This window comes from Carcharodon carcharias, chromosome 17 (assembly GCF_017639515.1).
Source record: "Carcharodon carcharias isolate sCarCar2 chromosome 17, sCarCar2.pri, whole genome shotgun sequence".
Classification (NCBI taxonomy): domain Eukaryota; kingdom Metazoa; phylum Chordata; class Chondrichthyes; order Lamniformes; family Lamnidae; genus Carcharodon; species Carcharodon carcharias.
The window spans coordinates 25,504,481-25,519,636 of NC_054483.1; the positions used below are offsets into that span (position 1 = coordinate 25,504,481).

The 15,156-nt window shown below is 45.0% G+C and overlaps 1 protein-coding gene across 2 annotated transcripts in view; it reads left to right on the forward strand.

The window, feature by feature from the left end:
* LOC121290085 (phospholipase DDHD2-like) overlaps positions 1 to 15,156 on the forward strand; it is a 37,753-nt gene that overhangs the window by 20,119 nt on the left and 2,478 nt on the right. For both annotated transcript variants that reach the window (XM_041210241.1, XM_041210242.1), the window contains exons 7-16: positions 1,470 to 1,611; positions 2,724 to 2,932; positions 6,708 to 6,814; positions 7,665 to 7,754; positions 8,167 to 8,262; positions 9,906 to 10,073; positions 10,732 to 10,887; positions 12,061 to 12,163; positions 13,388 to 13,552; positions 14,910 to 15,072. In XM_041210241.1, coding sequence (XP_041066175.1) covers positions 1,470 to 1,611; positions 2,724 to 2,932; positions 6,708 to 6,814; positions 7,665 to 7,754; positions 8,167 to 8,262; positions 9,906 to 10,073; positions 10,732 to 10,887; positions 12,061 to 12,163; positions 13,388 to 13,552; positions 14,910 to 15,072 — 1,399 coding nt within the window. The remainder of the gene's footprint in view (positions 1 to 1,469; positions 1,612 to 2,723; positions 2,933 to 6,707; positions 6,815 to 7,664; positions 7,755 to 8,166; positions 8,263 to 9,905; positions 10,074 to 10,731; positions 10,888 to 12,060; positions 12,164 to 13,387; positions 13,553 to 14,909; positions 15,073 to 15,156) is intronic.

The following is a 15,156-nucleotide window of genomic DNA, read 5'->3' on the forward strand; positions in this document are numbered from 1 at the left end:
CAGGCCCAGTCTCCTCAAGCCAAACTCCACGGACAATCCTGCATCCCAGGAGTCAGTCTGGTGAACCTTTGTTGCACTCACTCAATGGCAAGTATATCCTTCTTGGGTAAGGAGACCGAAACTGTGCACACTACTGCAAGCCTGGTCTCAATGAGGCTCTGGAACAGAAGCTAAATTCTACCATGTCACACTTGTCCCGAAAGCAGCTTAGAAATGAACAACTTGAACCTTCTCACCACGGGGTCAAGTCCACAAGCCATTTTGAACTGAAAGAATTCGAGACACCTCGACCACTCAATTAGACCAAATCCCAATCCAACATCTGTACATAAACACCACTCGGGTATCTTACACACTCTTGCTGTTTGTGTGCCCAGTGAGTCATTAAGCATTGTTTGGGGTTGTTCTTGGCTGCATGGCTTTGCTTGTTTGCAGTTGGTCTAGTGACTGTGCAAAGGGCTGACAGATTCAAAGCGGAAATTCAAACCAAAATTTCTTTGTGAATGATGTGTTTACTCATTGGCACCTCAAGTTTACTTGCTTCTCTTAAAATGGAAGTAAAAACAGTTTAATTTGTTTAAATAAACTAATGAACTCCAAAGTTATAAACTCTGCCAGGGATCGGTAGGTACGCTGAAGTGTTGGGAAGAATACTGTTGTCACTCCTTTGCCCCGCGACTTTTTTTTCCCTTTATTCTTTCATGGGATGTGAGCGTCACTGGCAAGGCCAGCATTTGTTGCCCATCCCTTATTGCCCTTGAACTGAGTGGCTTGCTTGACCATTTCAGAGAGCAGTTAAGAGTCAACCACATTGCTGTGGGTCTGGGGTCACATGTCGGCCATGATGACAGATTTCCTTCCCTGAAGGACATTAGTGCAGATGGGTTTTTAACAACAATCGATGATAGTTATTGTGGTCACCATTACTGAGACTACCTTTATATTCCAGATTTATTAATTGAATTTAAATTCCACCAGCTGCCATGGTGAGATTTGAGCCCATGTCCCCAGAGCATTAGCCTGGGCCTGTGGATTACTAGTCCAGTGACATTACCCCTATGCCACCGTCTCCCCCACCTGCATACTGATCGTTGGCAAGTTGAAAAGCCTAAATTAGGGAGACCATCTCTGCATTATTGTAGCTTTTCACATCTACCATTCAGCTATACCTGGAATGCTGATCTCTACAGCTCCTCTTCCCTTGGGGTTACTTTATTGGAGTCCATATCACATCAGGTGTGTTCAAAATGTGCTAAGTGGTGTCACGAGAAAGAGCACCCACTCCCTGAAGGCAGGAACAAGAACCGAGTGCAGTTATCTTCACTGTGGCAGCTGGTCCATGACGGGAGCACAGCTGCCAAAGGGAGCGTTGCCTTCTGCTGCTGTGTGCTTAGAGGCATCATTTGGGTTCCAGGCGTCCCCTGCAGCTCCCCAGCTGCTGGTTAACCCACTTTTCCTGCTCATTCCAGTGAACGATTTCCGGAACGCTGCTCTCAACCTGCTGCAGACGCACTTCAAGAAAGCCCAAGACGAGCAGAAGGTTGGCCGGGTGGAATTTCTCCCAGTTAATTGGTACTGCACGTTGCATGGAGATGCCACAGGAGTAGATGAGTGAGTGTTCTGTGACCTGCTGTATAAGCTTCGTAACCCAAAAGTCTTGCAGGTTGTGTCTTTCAGCATGATTATTGTCATTCAGATTGGCACAGATTAACCCGGTCTGATACGTGTGAGTTTGATCGATTTTACTGACTAATTGGGAGCTGATTCTCATGGCGTTTTTATTGATTAATGGGAATCAGCTGGATTTGAGATCTGGTAAATGTGGGTTTGATCGATATTGCTCGTTGATATGGTCTGCTGATGCGCAGCTCATGGATGGAGGAGAGATTCCTGATCATCTTATTGATGTGACCTGTTGGATGCAGTTTAGATGTTGGTGGGGTTCAGATTAACATGAGGTCTTGAAAGACTGACAGATTGGAATCAGTTTAATTCTGGGACTGGGATTTGAAGCTCTGTTTGATGAGAAGCTGGTAGGTGGGTCTGATAGGTGGGGATGGTGAAGAGTAGGGTGGCACTTGAGTAACACACAGAATAATTACAGCGTGGTACTGACTCCCATTTGGAAGAATTAAAGCGAGTAGCGTGGATATATTTGCAGGGAAGGAACATGGGGGAAAAGGAATAGGCTGATAGGCTTTGATGAAGGAGGGTAGGAGGAGGCTCATGGAGAACATAAAGACCAGCGTGGACCAGTTGGGCTGAATGGCCACTTAAAATGCTGTCAATTCTCTCCAACAGGTGTAAGTGCATTCCTCTGCGCTCCTGATGGGATTCATGTGGTTTGTCTTCCTGTTGTAGTTCCGGAGTTTGGTGAGAACCATTTCACACCTGTGAGTTAAGAGGTCACCATGCTACAATGGCAATAGGTCCAGTGGAGCTTCTTTCTCTGGTAGAAATTGGGAGCTAATTCCAAAGAATGTCAAATGCTGGAATTAAAATGGTCCATTGTCATGGAATCACTGAGGCAGGATACAGCCAAGGGAGCTTTATTCAAACTTAGTCTGTATCTGCTTCTAGACCTGATCTAAACTGTGTTCTTCAAATGTCCCATTTGGGGTGATGAATCTCCTCAACATTCATCAAGGTTTATTGGTGAAACTTGATGGATCTATCGCCAGTTTGCACTCAGTCTGTCTCCCTCTCACTCTGTTTCCTCTTAGAGATATTCGAAGGATAACTCTGCCAAGCATCAGCCGTCTGCGACACTTCACCAACGAGACACTGCTCGACCTCTTCTTTTATAACAGCCCCACGTACTGCCAGACCATCGTAGACACAGTGGCCAACGAGATGAACCAACTCTTGACCATTTTTCAGCAACGTAATCCAGACTTCGAAGGGGGCATCTCAGTGGCTGGGCACAGTCTCGGTAAAGTGGGAGTTTTCTTAAATCTTCCTGACTCTGTTTATCAGTCAAATGTTGGCATTTCTCCTGGTCATCTCTGAGCCGGTTGGGATCAAGGGGGGAATCCAACACGTTGTCAGAAAGCTAACAGACACCTACGAGTGGTGAGATTGGAATCCAGTCCCATCACTTTTATGTGACTCATGCTTTGGGTTTGGGTGAGTTACAGGCTGCATGTTTGTTGCATGAAACCCTCAGTTAGGCTTCAACCCTCACTGTACTCCCATGCAGTGACGTACAATCCTTCTGAAGCAAGCAGCTGGAACTCGCTCTCAGGGATTTGCTTCATTCCTATTTGTGCCTGGGATATGGGTGAAGTTAACCATTGCAACGTAACCAGGGTTGGTGGCTCACACACTTTGAACACCTTCCAGCCTGTCTGCTTTTACACACAAGGCACAATACAGAGAAGAGGCCATTTGGCCCATTCGAGTCCATGCAGTGGTTATGAACAACACCAACTTGCTCCAACCTTTATTCATCTCATGCCATCAACGTATTCTTCTATCCCTTTCACTCTTATACTTAGCACCGTATCTATACTATTCACCTCAACCTGTGGTAGTGAGTTCCACGTGCTCACCACTCCAAGTGAAGCCGTTTCTCCTGAGTTCCCAATGAGTTTAATTTGTGAGTGTCCTATATTTGAATATTGCTAAAAACAGAGACATGTTGCTGAAGCTTTTCGTCTTGCACTTACCTGGACAAATGCAAAAATGTCAAATTTCATGTGATCGCAAGATGGCAATGCCTCGGCCAATCAGAGTTGACTTGCCAACCAATCAGTACCCTTTTCTCCTATAGTATAAACTGTTGTGTGATCATTTGAAATTTGGTATTCTTGCATTTGTCCTGATGAGGGCAATACACAGAGCTTCAGTAACATGTCTCTCTTTTCAGCAATATTCGAGTTCTGTACTACCAACTGACTGTTTTTGCATACATATGGACCCTAGTTCTGGTCATGCCTATCTTCTCTACATTGACCCTATCTTCAGTTCCTCTATCAGCTTTTTTTTCCAGGGAAAAGAGCCCCAGCTGGTTCAATCTTTCCAGCAGTTGTAACCTCTCAGTCCTGGGATCATTTTAATAGCCCTTTCTCACAAAGTGCAGGTGGCAAATTCCAGGATTCCACCCAGTGACAATAGAAAGATGATGTTTGAAGTGCACGTGGTATATTCATAATCATAAATATAAACATTGAGAGGCCTCGATTGGATTGTGCCTCGAACTCACTCCCAGGTTGACACCTTCCTGTTCTGACTGCAGGGAAGCCTGTTGTGGGTGAGCAGGTGAAGAGCCTTTATGATGTGAAGGATCATGAGGGAGGTTAAGTTGCATCAGACACACTCAAGAAGGTACTTAATGCCAACGAACATTGAGGGCTGATACTAGCGAGGTCCTTCAGGGTATAAGAAGATCAACATAGAGATGTTTTCAATTGTTGAGGAGACCAGAGTGAGGGACCAATATAATGTTATGGCACAGTGGATGGTAAATGCCAAGCTGTTCAAATCCCAGGGGGGATCTTGAAACAGCTGCCATAACTGTTTTGCAATTTGTATTTTATTCTGAGATGCATGCTTTGAACTCAGTAGTAATGAGTCCACCGTGACTCTGGGTTTTCTTACAAAACTAAATTAAACATTTATTAATAAAGGAAAAGATTTTAAGCACCTGCATATATCTACAAGTTAGTGCGAGCTCCTAGCTCCCCTAATTAATCTGACTCCCAGTTACACCTCTGTAAAGGCAACAGTAAAAACGAATAAATTTCAACAGACCCAGGCAAAGCAACACAATACCCTGGACAGTGATACTCACATTGAGTTTTCTTAGCTTCAGTTCCTGTAGACAGCATCTTGATGCATATAGGCTGGAGGTTTTTCACACTTGTGTTAGATCATAGAATGCCTCCCCCTGACAGAAACCTTTATACATGTTTCTCCCTTTTTAATGTAAATTCCATTGTTCCAATGTGTCTATGCAACTTTACTTTTCTCATAATATAAATCTTTCATAGTACTCATATTATTAGTAACCTTTGGTAAAAATAAACACAGTTTGGCTTAGCTTCCTATGGCTAGGTATAACCTCTCATCATCTCTTTGAAATTCAAACTACTCTAGTTTATCTAAAAATGCAAATATTCCTCACACCTCGCGTTCTACAACTTCAGCCATGTTTACGTGTTTAGCATTTCAAACCTAGCTTCCCTTTTGATAACTCAAAATCTCCAGACCAGCTGTCTGCAATTCAACTAAATCCACCACATACACACATCCACACAGAAACTAATCCAAACCCACTATTAACCTATCTTTACAATAAATTACAATAATATGATGAAAATTATTATATTTTCATGACATCCCCCTCCTTACTGGAAAACGAATTGTCATAATTTACAAAGATGGCTTCATTTTCTTAACCCATCTTACACTGCCTCCTATACTTATCCATCTATTCGCATTATTACATTGCCAGGTGCATGTGTTAACATAACAATATAAATACAAATCCTTGTTATCAACAGAAATCATTTCAGTCCAGTGTGCAGATTTTTAAATGTCCAATTTTCCCTTTTCAGCTTCAAACGCTTGACAATGCATCTGCAATTAGATTTTCTGGTCCAGCCACACGTATAATCTGCAGTAATGAACTTCATCTGAATAGCCTTGCACTTTTGTCTTGAAATTTGTCCAGAAACTTTAAAGGATTGTGGTTTGTATAAACAATTGTTTCTGATGAATTGTTTGCGACATAACTCTCAAAATGCTGCAATGCTAACATCAGACTCAGAGTCTCTTTTTCGATCATTGAATATCGTCTCTGTTGTACATTTAACTTCCGTGAAAAGTACCCTAGTGGTTTCTCAATTCCAGTGTCGTCTTCTTGTAACAATACAGCCCCAATGCCTATGTTGCTTGTGTCAACGACCAGCTTAAATTGCTTGGCATAATTGGGTACTGCCAAAACTGGTGTCGTAATCAATGCAGTTTTCAAACTGTAAAAGCCTTCTGACACCCCTGTGTCCATTGAAATTTATTGTCCTTTTTTTAATAGCTCAGTCAATGGAGCAACCACACTGCTAAAATTTGGTACAAATTTCCAGTAAAACCCATTCTTTCCCAGAAATCTCCTCATTTTGTTGTAGGCATGGGGAAATTCACAATAGCTTTGACTTCCACATCTCTCGGATGGTATGGCTGGACACATAACTTGTGCTTTTGAAAATTCACTTTTAACCAGGTTCATCATCAAATTAGCTCCTTGTAATCAACTAAACAATTCTTCCAGATGTTGTAAATGCTACTCCCACGTTTGACTGAAAACTATCAAGTCAGCAATATACGCAGCACAATTGCTCAGTCCTGCAATTAACTTTGTTTGTCAGTCTTTGAAATGTTGCAGGTGCATTTTTCATACCAAATGACATGACTTTAAACTGATATAGTCCATCTGGCTTCACAAAAATCAATATCTCCTTTGCTCTCTCTGATAACGGCACTTGCCAACACACACACATCCACACAGAGAAACTAATTCAAACCCCACTATTAACCTACCTTTACAATAAATCACAATAATATTATGAAAATTGTTATATTTTCATGACAGTGAGATGGTCACTGATGAATCCAGTGGAGAATTCAGGAGAAACATCTTTACCCAGAGAGTGGTGAGAATGTGGAACACTCTCGCACTGCTGAACGTAAACGTGTCCCATGTTTTGCAGGCTCTTTGATACTCTTTGATATTCTGACCAACCAGGCCAGTTCCAGCTCCAAAGAACGGAATACGTGGCAACACATCGCAACAAAGAATTGTCGATCCTGCATGAAGGTAATTCTGGCTATTGCTGCTTGGAGGCGTAGAACATAAGTCACAGCTTTGCATTAAGGTGCTTGGTTTGACTGGGGTTGGTGAATGGCTGGATAAGTTGAGTGTTGTACTGTTCGCTCCCTGTTTTTGTGACCTTGATTGCAATTATTAACCTCCTTGTATAAGTAGAATGTAACCTCCTCTCCCACCATCACTGACTCCTGGGAGCTGTACAGAGCAGTGGCACAAGACACAGGAGTGAGAACCATGGGTTCAGCACACTCAAGAGAGCTTGAACACTGCCTTGAATGGAATGTTGTCAAAGTTTTCCAAGTGACCAATTCCTGATGAAGGAGAAATTTTCTACCTCGAGATTAAATCTGTACCTTTGTGGAGTGAAACCAATGAGCATGTTGTCCAAACAAAGGGCATTGGAACTCTGGCGTTCCTTCCCCGAAGACTGAGGGTCAACAAGTATTCTAAACTCTGAGCTGGATAATGTTATTTTTGTTGTTGGGGAGGATTTTGAGGGATGTGAAGCCAGTACTGGTAAATGGATTTCAACTCCAGATTAGCTATGTTTGAATGGAATGATGGAACAGGATCGAAGGGCTGAATGACCTCGGTGCTCTTGTTCCTCGTTCTACATATGTAAGCATTTATAAAACTGAAATTTGAGATCTTGCCTTCTACCTCTGCCCCAATGAGGTATTTCTACTGAAATCACAGGAATACTCATGTCCAACTGTTGAATCAGTTTGTGTGAGATTCCCTTTAGAGTAAAGGATGACTGGATGGTGCCGGGGTACAGGAACCTTGCTGAAACTGGATGTGATGCTAAAGCTCTTGTCTTCTCCATTGACTGCCCCAGGACATGAGTTTGAAAGAATCTCTGAAATTACACGGATTGTCTGAATTCTTGACCCTTCTGGAAAAGGAAAAGCTGGATTTGGAGTCACTGGTAAGATCTGTCTGAAAATCGTGCTTTTTTTTTAATATCTTTCAGTAAAGCCGGTTCCATTTCTCTCAAATAAAGCAATTGAAGACCTTTTCACAAGCACTTCTGAAAGCTTGGGGAAAATACATGTCCCTTGAGCGGGGTTGTGGAGAATACGAAAGAAACAATGAGGTGTTTGTTGGTCACTTTGAGTTATGCCATTGACACACTATGGGATAACTCCACCCCACCTGTAAACATGCATGACTAAGCCTGTGCGGAGCTGGTGCACTTTTGGACCAACACCACAGGAGATATGGAAAGCTTGGCCGAAAAGGCGTAACCATTTACACGGAGTTATAATGAGATCTTAAGAAACTCTTTTCATTTGGATGGAGAAGCGAGTCTTCAGATTTTGTTCATTTGTTTTTATCAGGTGATGTGTTCAGATGCTGAATTGAAGGACCTGGGGATTCCTCTCGGACCAAGAAAGAAAATGCTAAATTTGGCAAAGAAGTTCACTAGTGTACAGGTACACCACGTTGTCTCACTGTGAAGTTCACAAGTGTACAAGTGCACCACAGTCTCACTCGTGTATAGTTACACCACACTCTGTGTCAAGATCACTAGTGTAAAGGTACACCACTCACACTGTGAAGATCACACTTGTACAGGTACGCCACATTCTCACTGTGAAGATCACTAGTGTACAGAGACACCACTCTCACTTTGAAGATCACTAGGGTACACCACACTCTCACTGTGAAGATCGCTAGTGTACATTGTGTAAGGAGTAACACACTCTCACTGTGATGATCACTTGTGTACAGATACGCCACATTCTCATGGTGAAAGTCACTAGTGTACAGGTACACCACACTCTCACTATGAAGATCACTAGTGTAGCATAGTGTACAGGTCCACCACACTCTCACTGTGAAGATCACGAGTGTACAGGTACACCACACTCTCACTGTGAAGATCACGAGTGTACAGGTACACCACACTCTCACTGTGAAGATCGCGAGTGTACAGGTACTCCACACTCTCGCTGTGAAGATCACTAGTGTACAGATACACCACACTCTCACTGTGAAGGTCACTAGTGTATAGGTACACCACACTCTCACTGTGAAGGTCACTAGTGTACAGGTACACCACACTCTCACTGTGAAGGTCTCTAGTGTACAGGTCCACCACACTCTCACTGTGAAGATCACTAGTGTACAGGTACACTACACTCTCACTGTGAAGATCACTAGTGTACAGGTCCACCACACTCTCACTGTGAAGGTCACTAATGTACAGGTACACCACACTCTCACTGTGAAGGTCACTAGTGTACAGGTATGCCACATTCTCACTGTGAAGATCACTAGTGTACCGGTCCACCACACTCTCACTGTGAAGGTCACTAGTGTACAGGTACACCACACTCTCACTGTGAAGGTCACTAGTGTACAGGTATGCCACACTCTCACTGTGAAGATCACTAATGTACATAGTGCACAGGTGAACCTCACACTCTTACTGTGAAGGTCACTAGTGTACAGGTACACCACACTCTCACTGTGAAGGTCACTAATGTACAGGTACGCCACATTTTCACTGTGAAGATCACTAGTGTACAGGTACAACACACTCACTGTGAAGATCACTAATGTACATAGTGCACAGGTGAACCACACACTCTCACTGTGAAGGTCACTAGTGTACAGGTACACCACCCTCTCACTGTGAAGGTCACTCATGTACAGGTACACCCCCTTCTCTCACTGTGAAGTTGGGCTCATGTACAGGTATACCATTTCCTCCTACTGTGCTGAGCTGCTTGGTCATTCTCTGCTGTCAGCCTGGGATAGGCAGTAACTCTGCATCGTTATCAAGGGGGAAGGTCAAGGGAAGTAGTAGAGGTAGGTGGCTGTTGAACACACTGCCACAAGTGGCCATTGAAGCTAAATCGACTGAAGGGATTTGGCATGAAACAAGCTGTTTTAAGACCATGTGCTTGAAGAAGCAGCAGCAGGAGGAGGACTAGAGTTGACTCTTCGTGTTGCAATGAAGTGAGCACTGGCCTGCCCCTTAGCGAAATGGCCACTTGCCAGGCTGAAATTTTTCCCTGAACAGTCAGCAGGGTGATGCCATTATTCTAAGTGTTCACGTTATGTTTGGCAGGCGAAGAAAGAAGAGGAGCAAGTGGGAGTGCCAGTGCCAAGGACCGTAATTGAGAGATGCAGCCAAGCCACAGAGGAGGAAGGTGGTGGAGAGCAATCACAACGGGCACTATCCACAAGCAGTGTCACTTCAGTCAATTATGAACAATTTGACGTTGGCATTGGTCAGGTAAGCTACTATTCACCCAACAACAGAAAGAAAATGTTTGAGCAGACATAACTTCTGAAGGCCACTGGCCTAGATTTGGTTTGTCGAGTTAGCTCATTGAAGTTAGATAAAATGATCACTAACCAGATGTAACTGTACAAGCCTCTCGGGCACAAGCTCACTTCATTCAGTGCTCCTAACCAGAGTATCCATCTTCCTCCCGCTGCCCCTGGTCACAGCTGGGCAATAAACGATTCTCACACGGAAAGTCTCGAGTCTCCTCACTGAGCCTCCACAGCTCTCTGGGATAGAGAATTCCGAGGATTCGCAACCCTTTTTTAAATGAAGACATTTCTCCCCATCTCAGTCCTAAATCTCTGACTCAGCTTTATTTTCTTCAGCCAGGGGAAATAGCTTCTCAACATCTCCCCGGTCAAGCCCTCTAAGAATATTAGATGCTTCATTTTTACAACCTGCAGAGACTTTGGCTCAATCTGTCCGCGTGGGAGGACATTGTCCCTCTGTCCCAGGAGCCAATCAGTGGGCGGACTTGCTGAATGATGAGGCTGCCAGGCACGAGCAAGAGCTTCTCTGTAACCTTGTGCAGGCTGGCTTTTATGGTGAATTTTTAAAAAGAGCACACTTTTTTTTTCCAACACCCCCCACCCCTGTGTTGAAGGTTTCCGTTAATTATCCACACATCAACTTTGAGCCAGAGATCTTCTTTGCATTCGGTTCACCGATTGGAATGTTTCTGACAGTCCGAGGATTGAAGAGAATCGACCCCAACTACACGTTGCCAACATGCAGGAGTTTCTTCAACATTTATCACCCTGTACGTATCCACTTCAACATCTCCACAGGATATGTTCTATGATGAAAGGATCTAAACAGTTAGCGGTGGGGCAAGTCTTATCGCATTGAAATAATGTCCTTCACTTCATAAAGTCAATGGCTTAAAGTCTCTGTTAAAGAGCTAAGTCCTGCACTGAAATGGATTGCGCATTCATCCCTTAAAATCGCCCAAAAGGAATTTGAGTTACAAAGGGGTTGATTGAAGTTTTAATATACTGTCCATTGGAGGTTAAGGATGCAGACCAGAACAGTGCGATAGAAAGCTGCTTCCATTGTCCACTCCGTCAGGGAAAGGAATAGTCCAGGTAGTGGTACGGCTCTGGATTGTCTGACTCACTAGCAGGATTCACCAAAATTCATGAGTGTTGGCTTCGCTGGGCGGGCTAGCATTTATTGCCCATCCCTAATTGCCCCTTGAGAAGGTGGTGGTGAGCTGCCTTCTTGAACCACTGCAGTCCATGTGGTGTAGGTGCACCCACAGTGGTGTTAGGGAGGGAGTTCCAGGATTTTTACCCAGTGACAGGGAAGGAACGGTGATATATTTCCAAGTCAGGATGGTGAGTGACTTGGAGGGGAATTTCCATGTGGTGGTGTTCCCATGTATCTGCTGCCCTTGTCCTTGTAGATGGTAGCGGTTGTGGGTTTAGAAGGTGCTGTCGAAAGAGCCTTGGTGAATTCTTGCAGTGCATCCATATATGGTGGAGGATTGGGTGCCGATCAAGCGGGCTGCTTTGTCCTGGATGGTGTCAAGCTTCTTGAGTGTTGTTGGAACTGCACTCATCCAGGCAAGTGAGGAGTATTCCATCACACTCCTAACTTGTGCCTTGTAGATGGTGGACAGGCTTTAGGGAGTCAGAAGGTGAGTTACTCGCCACAGGATTCCCAGCCTCTAACCTGCTCTTGTAGCCACAGTATTTATATGACTAGTCCAGTTCAGTTTCTGGTCAGTGCTAACCTCCAGGATGTTGATAATGGGGGATTCCACGGTGGTAATCTCAAGGTTACTTTGCCCGCTTGTCCATTTCCTCTGTGATTCTGTCCTCCATCTTGGTGCCTTAGGGTTGAGTTGAAAGTTGGGAAGTGCTGAGAGGTAAGACAGTGTGTTACACTTGCAGTAGGTTTGACCATTTTGTTGTCTGTCTTTCCCCTGCAGTTTGATCCTGTCGCTTACAGGATTGAACCCATGATTGTGCCGGATGTGGAACTGGAGCCTATGCTGATCCCTCATCACAAGGGCAGGAAGAGAATGCACCTGGGTAAGGGACCCTGGTCCTGCCTCCCTAAATACTGCCCATCATCCAGAATTTGGGTGCTGATCAGACCTTTCAAGCAGTAGGAGATGTGACCATGTGCTGCCAGTGACTTCCTACCTTTCATCACCTTAATTTCAACTTTCTCAACACTGAATCTGACTGGCCTCTGTACAGAGTTCAGAAGGATCCTTGAAAAGTATCTTGTTGTATGCATCGAATCAATTGAAGGAGGCCATTCAGCCCATCATGTCTGCCTAGCTCTTGCAAAGAGCAATCCAATTATCCCTTTTTCCCACATGGCACCCACCCCCCCATCCAGGCCTGTTGTTACAATCTTTCAGCTTCCTTTGAACCTCTTATGGCCAGTACAAAGCTGCTTCTACTTGGAGGGAGTCAACCAGCGGTTGAGGGAATTGGTGGTTGTGGTGGTGGAGGTGCCCATTTCACCTGGTAACAACGCCCCCCCGCCCCCGACTCCAACCCCCAGTTTTGGTAAAGTCACAGCTGGAGTGAGTGCATGTTGTCTACTGCCTATCCCACCTTCCTTGGAATGTCACACAAGCATGCCATTGCATGGCTGGAGGATTGGCTGGATGTAACGCTGTGTGACTCTCAGCCCAGTGTTGTCTGTTCCACTGAGATAAAAACAAAAAAACTGCGGATGCTGGAAATCCAAAACAAAAACAGAATTACCTGGAAAAACTCAGCAGGTCTGGCAGCATCGGCGGAGAAGAAAAGAGTTGACGTTTCGAGTCCTCATGACCCTTCGACAGTTCTGTCGAAGGGTCATGAGGACTCGAAACGTCAACTCTTTTCTTCTCCGCCGATGCTGCCAGACCTGCTGAGTTTTTCCAGGTAATTCTGTTTTTGTTTTGTCTGTTCCACTGACTGAAGAGGAATGTCTGTCATTGTGTGGCGCTCTGTGTCCCTGTGTAACTGGAAACTACAGAAATGGCCATGAGGTTTCTTGGGGCCACGCCTGCTTTCAACTCAAATAGTGGAGGCGGGACACTAAGAGTGTATTGTTCTTCATTAGAATTGAATGCAATTTTTTAAGAGAAAATGGGTGCCAGTAAAAGAACTCTTTTGTTAGCCAAACACTTCATCAAAAATGTTGATTTTTTTCATTCCAATCTCATGATAGCTGACATCAGTTAGTTAGTTCTGAATGGAGGGTCGCTGAGTGAAGGTGTCTCTCCCATATTGTCTTTCTTTCTATCCAAACAGAACTGAAGGACAGTCTGACACGAATGGGTTCTGACCTAAAGAATGGTTTATTTTGCTCCCTGCGGAATGCCTGGCAATCATTTACCAGGTCCCCCGTACCTCAACTGCCGGACACAACTGCCATGGGTCACCAAGCCAACGAGCCAGCTGCCAAGGAGAAGCAAGGTGACAGCGACTCCCTATGCTCCTGCCCTCCATCTCTTTCTCTCTCCCCCTCTATCTCATAAAACATGTTCACTTTGAAATGGGGTCATTTCACCAGTGCTGCACTCCCAGTACATAATCAGGATCAGGGTGACACTGGGCTGCAACACCACAGGGTCACTTCTCCATCTGAACCCATGGTCTCTTGCTCAGAGTGGTGGATGGTTGAATTCAACCCGAAGGTCTTGACAAATGCAAGTAGGAGTGTTTGTTTTGGCACCAGGGGGATGATGTGTAAATAGTTCACCACTCTTGCCTTGAAGTGCCTGAATGCCCTTTCTCTCGAGGAGCTATGCCAGCTCCTAAGGACAGTTGCATGCGCAGTCATTGGTCTCGCTGGCCTGTGCATCAGCAGACGATAGTGTTGACCCAAGGGTCCTTGGTTTGTTGGCTCAGTGCCCAAGCAAATGCTGCCTGGTCGGCAGTGTCTGTTCCAACGAGGAGCAGAGAGTTTTCCCAGGATCTGGACCATGTGGTATTACTAACACATGGCCAGAACATGAGTAGAGTGGCTGCCACTTTTCCTGAACTATTCTTTTCCCTGCTCCCCTTCCAGCTGGAGAGGGGGGTCACACTCACTGATATGGGCATGAGGAGCTCTGAGGCTTTACAGCAAAGAGCACTGTGTAAATGCTGCTAATCTTGAGATGAGCTTCCCACCCCATTGGTGCCATCATGCCTATTTCCACCACTGTAACATCGCCTGACTTCACTCCTATCTCAGCTCATCAGCTGCTGAAGCCCTCATTCATGCCTTTGTTAGCTCTAGACTCTACTCTTCCAAAGCACTGGTGGCTGGTCTCTCGCATTCTACCCTCTGTAAACTTGAGCTCACCTGAAACTCTGCTGCCCCTGCCTTAACTCACAGCAAGTCCTGTTCTCCTATCACCCCTGTGCTCACTGACCTACACTGGCTCCCAGTCAAGCAACACCTTGATTTGAAAATTCTCATCCTTGTTTACAAATCCCTCCAGGACCTCTCCCTCCCTATCTCTGTAATCTCCTCCAGACCCACAACACTCTCGGATTTCTGCCCTTTATTTCTGGCCTCTTAAGCATCTCCAATCTTAATTGCTCCACCAGCGGTGGCTTGCCTAGGCCCCAAGCTCTCCCGACACCTCCCTGCCTCCCCACCTCGTTTTCCTCCCTTAATATAGTCCTTAGACCCACCTCTTTGACCAAGCTTTCCGTCATCTGACTGGATATGTCCTGATGTGGTTTGCTTTCACACTTTGCTTTCTAATGCTCCTGTGAACGCTTGGGATGTTCCATCACATGAAATTCCCAAAGTAAATCGAGTTGTTATTTTTCTTTGAAGCTGGGTTGGAGACAGACAGCAGCTCCTCCTTGGAGGAGGAGAAAGAGGAAATGAAGATTGGAATGTTAAATGGTGGTCGCCGTATCGATTATGTCCTGCAGGAGAAGCCCATCGAGAGTTTCAACGAGTACCTCTTTGCCCTGCAGAGCCACCTCTGTTACTGGTAAGGGAGCAACACGGTGGGAGTTTGGTGAACGACAGGAGAGAGGGCCAAGAGATCTGATGGTTAATTTGGTTGAGTTTGTGA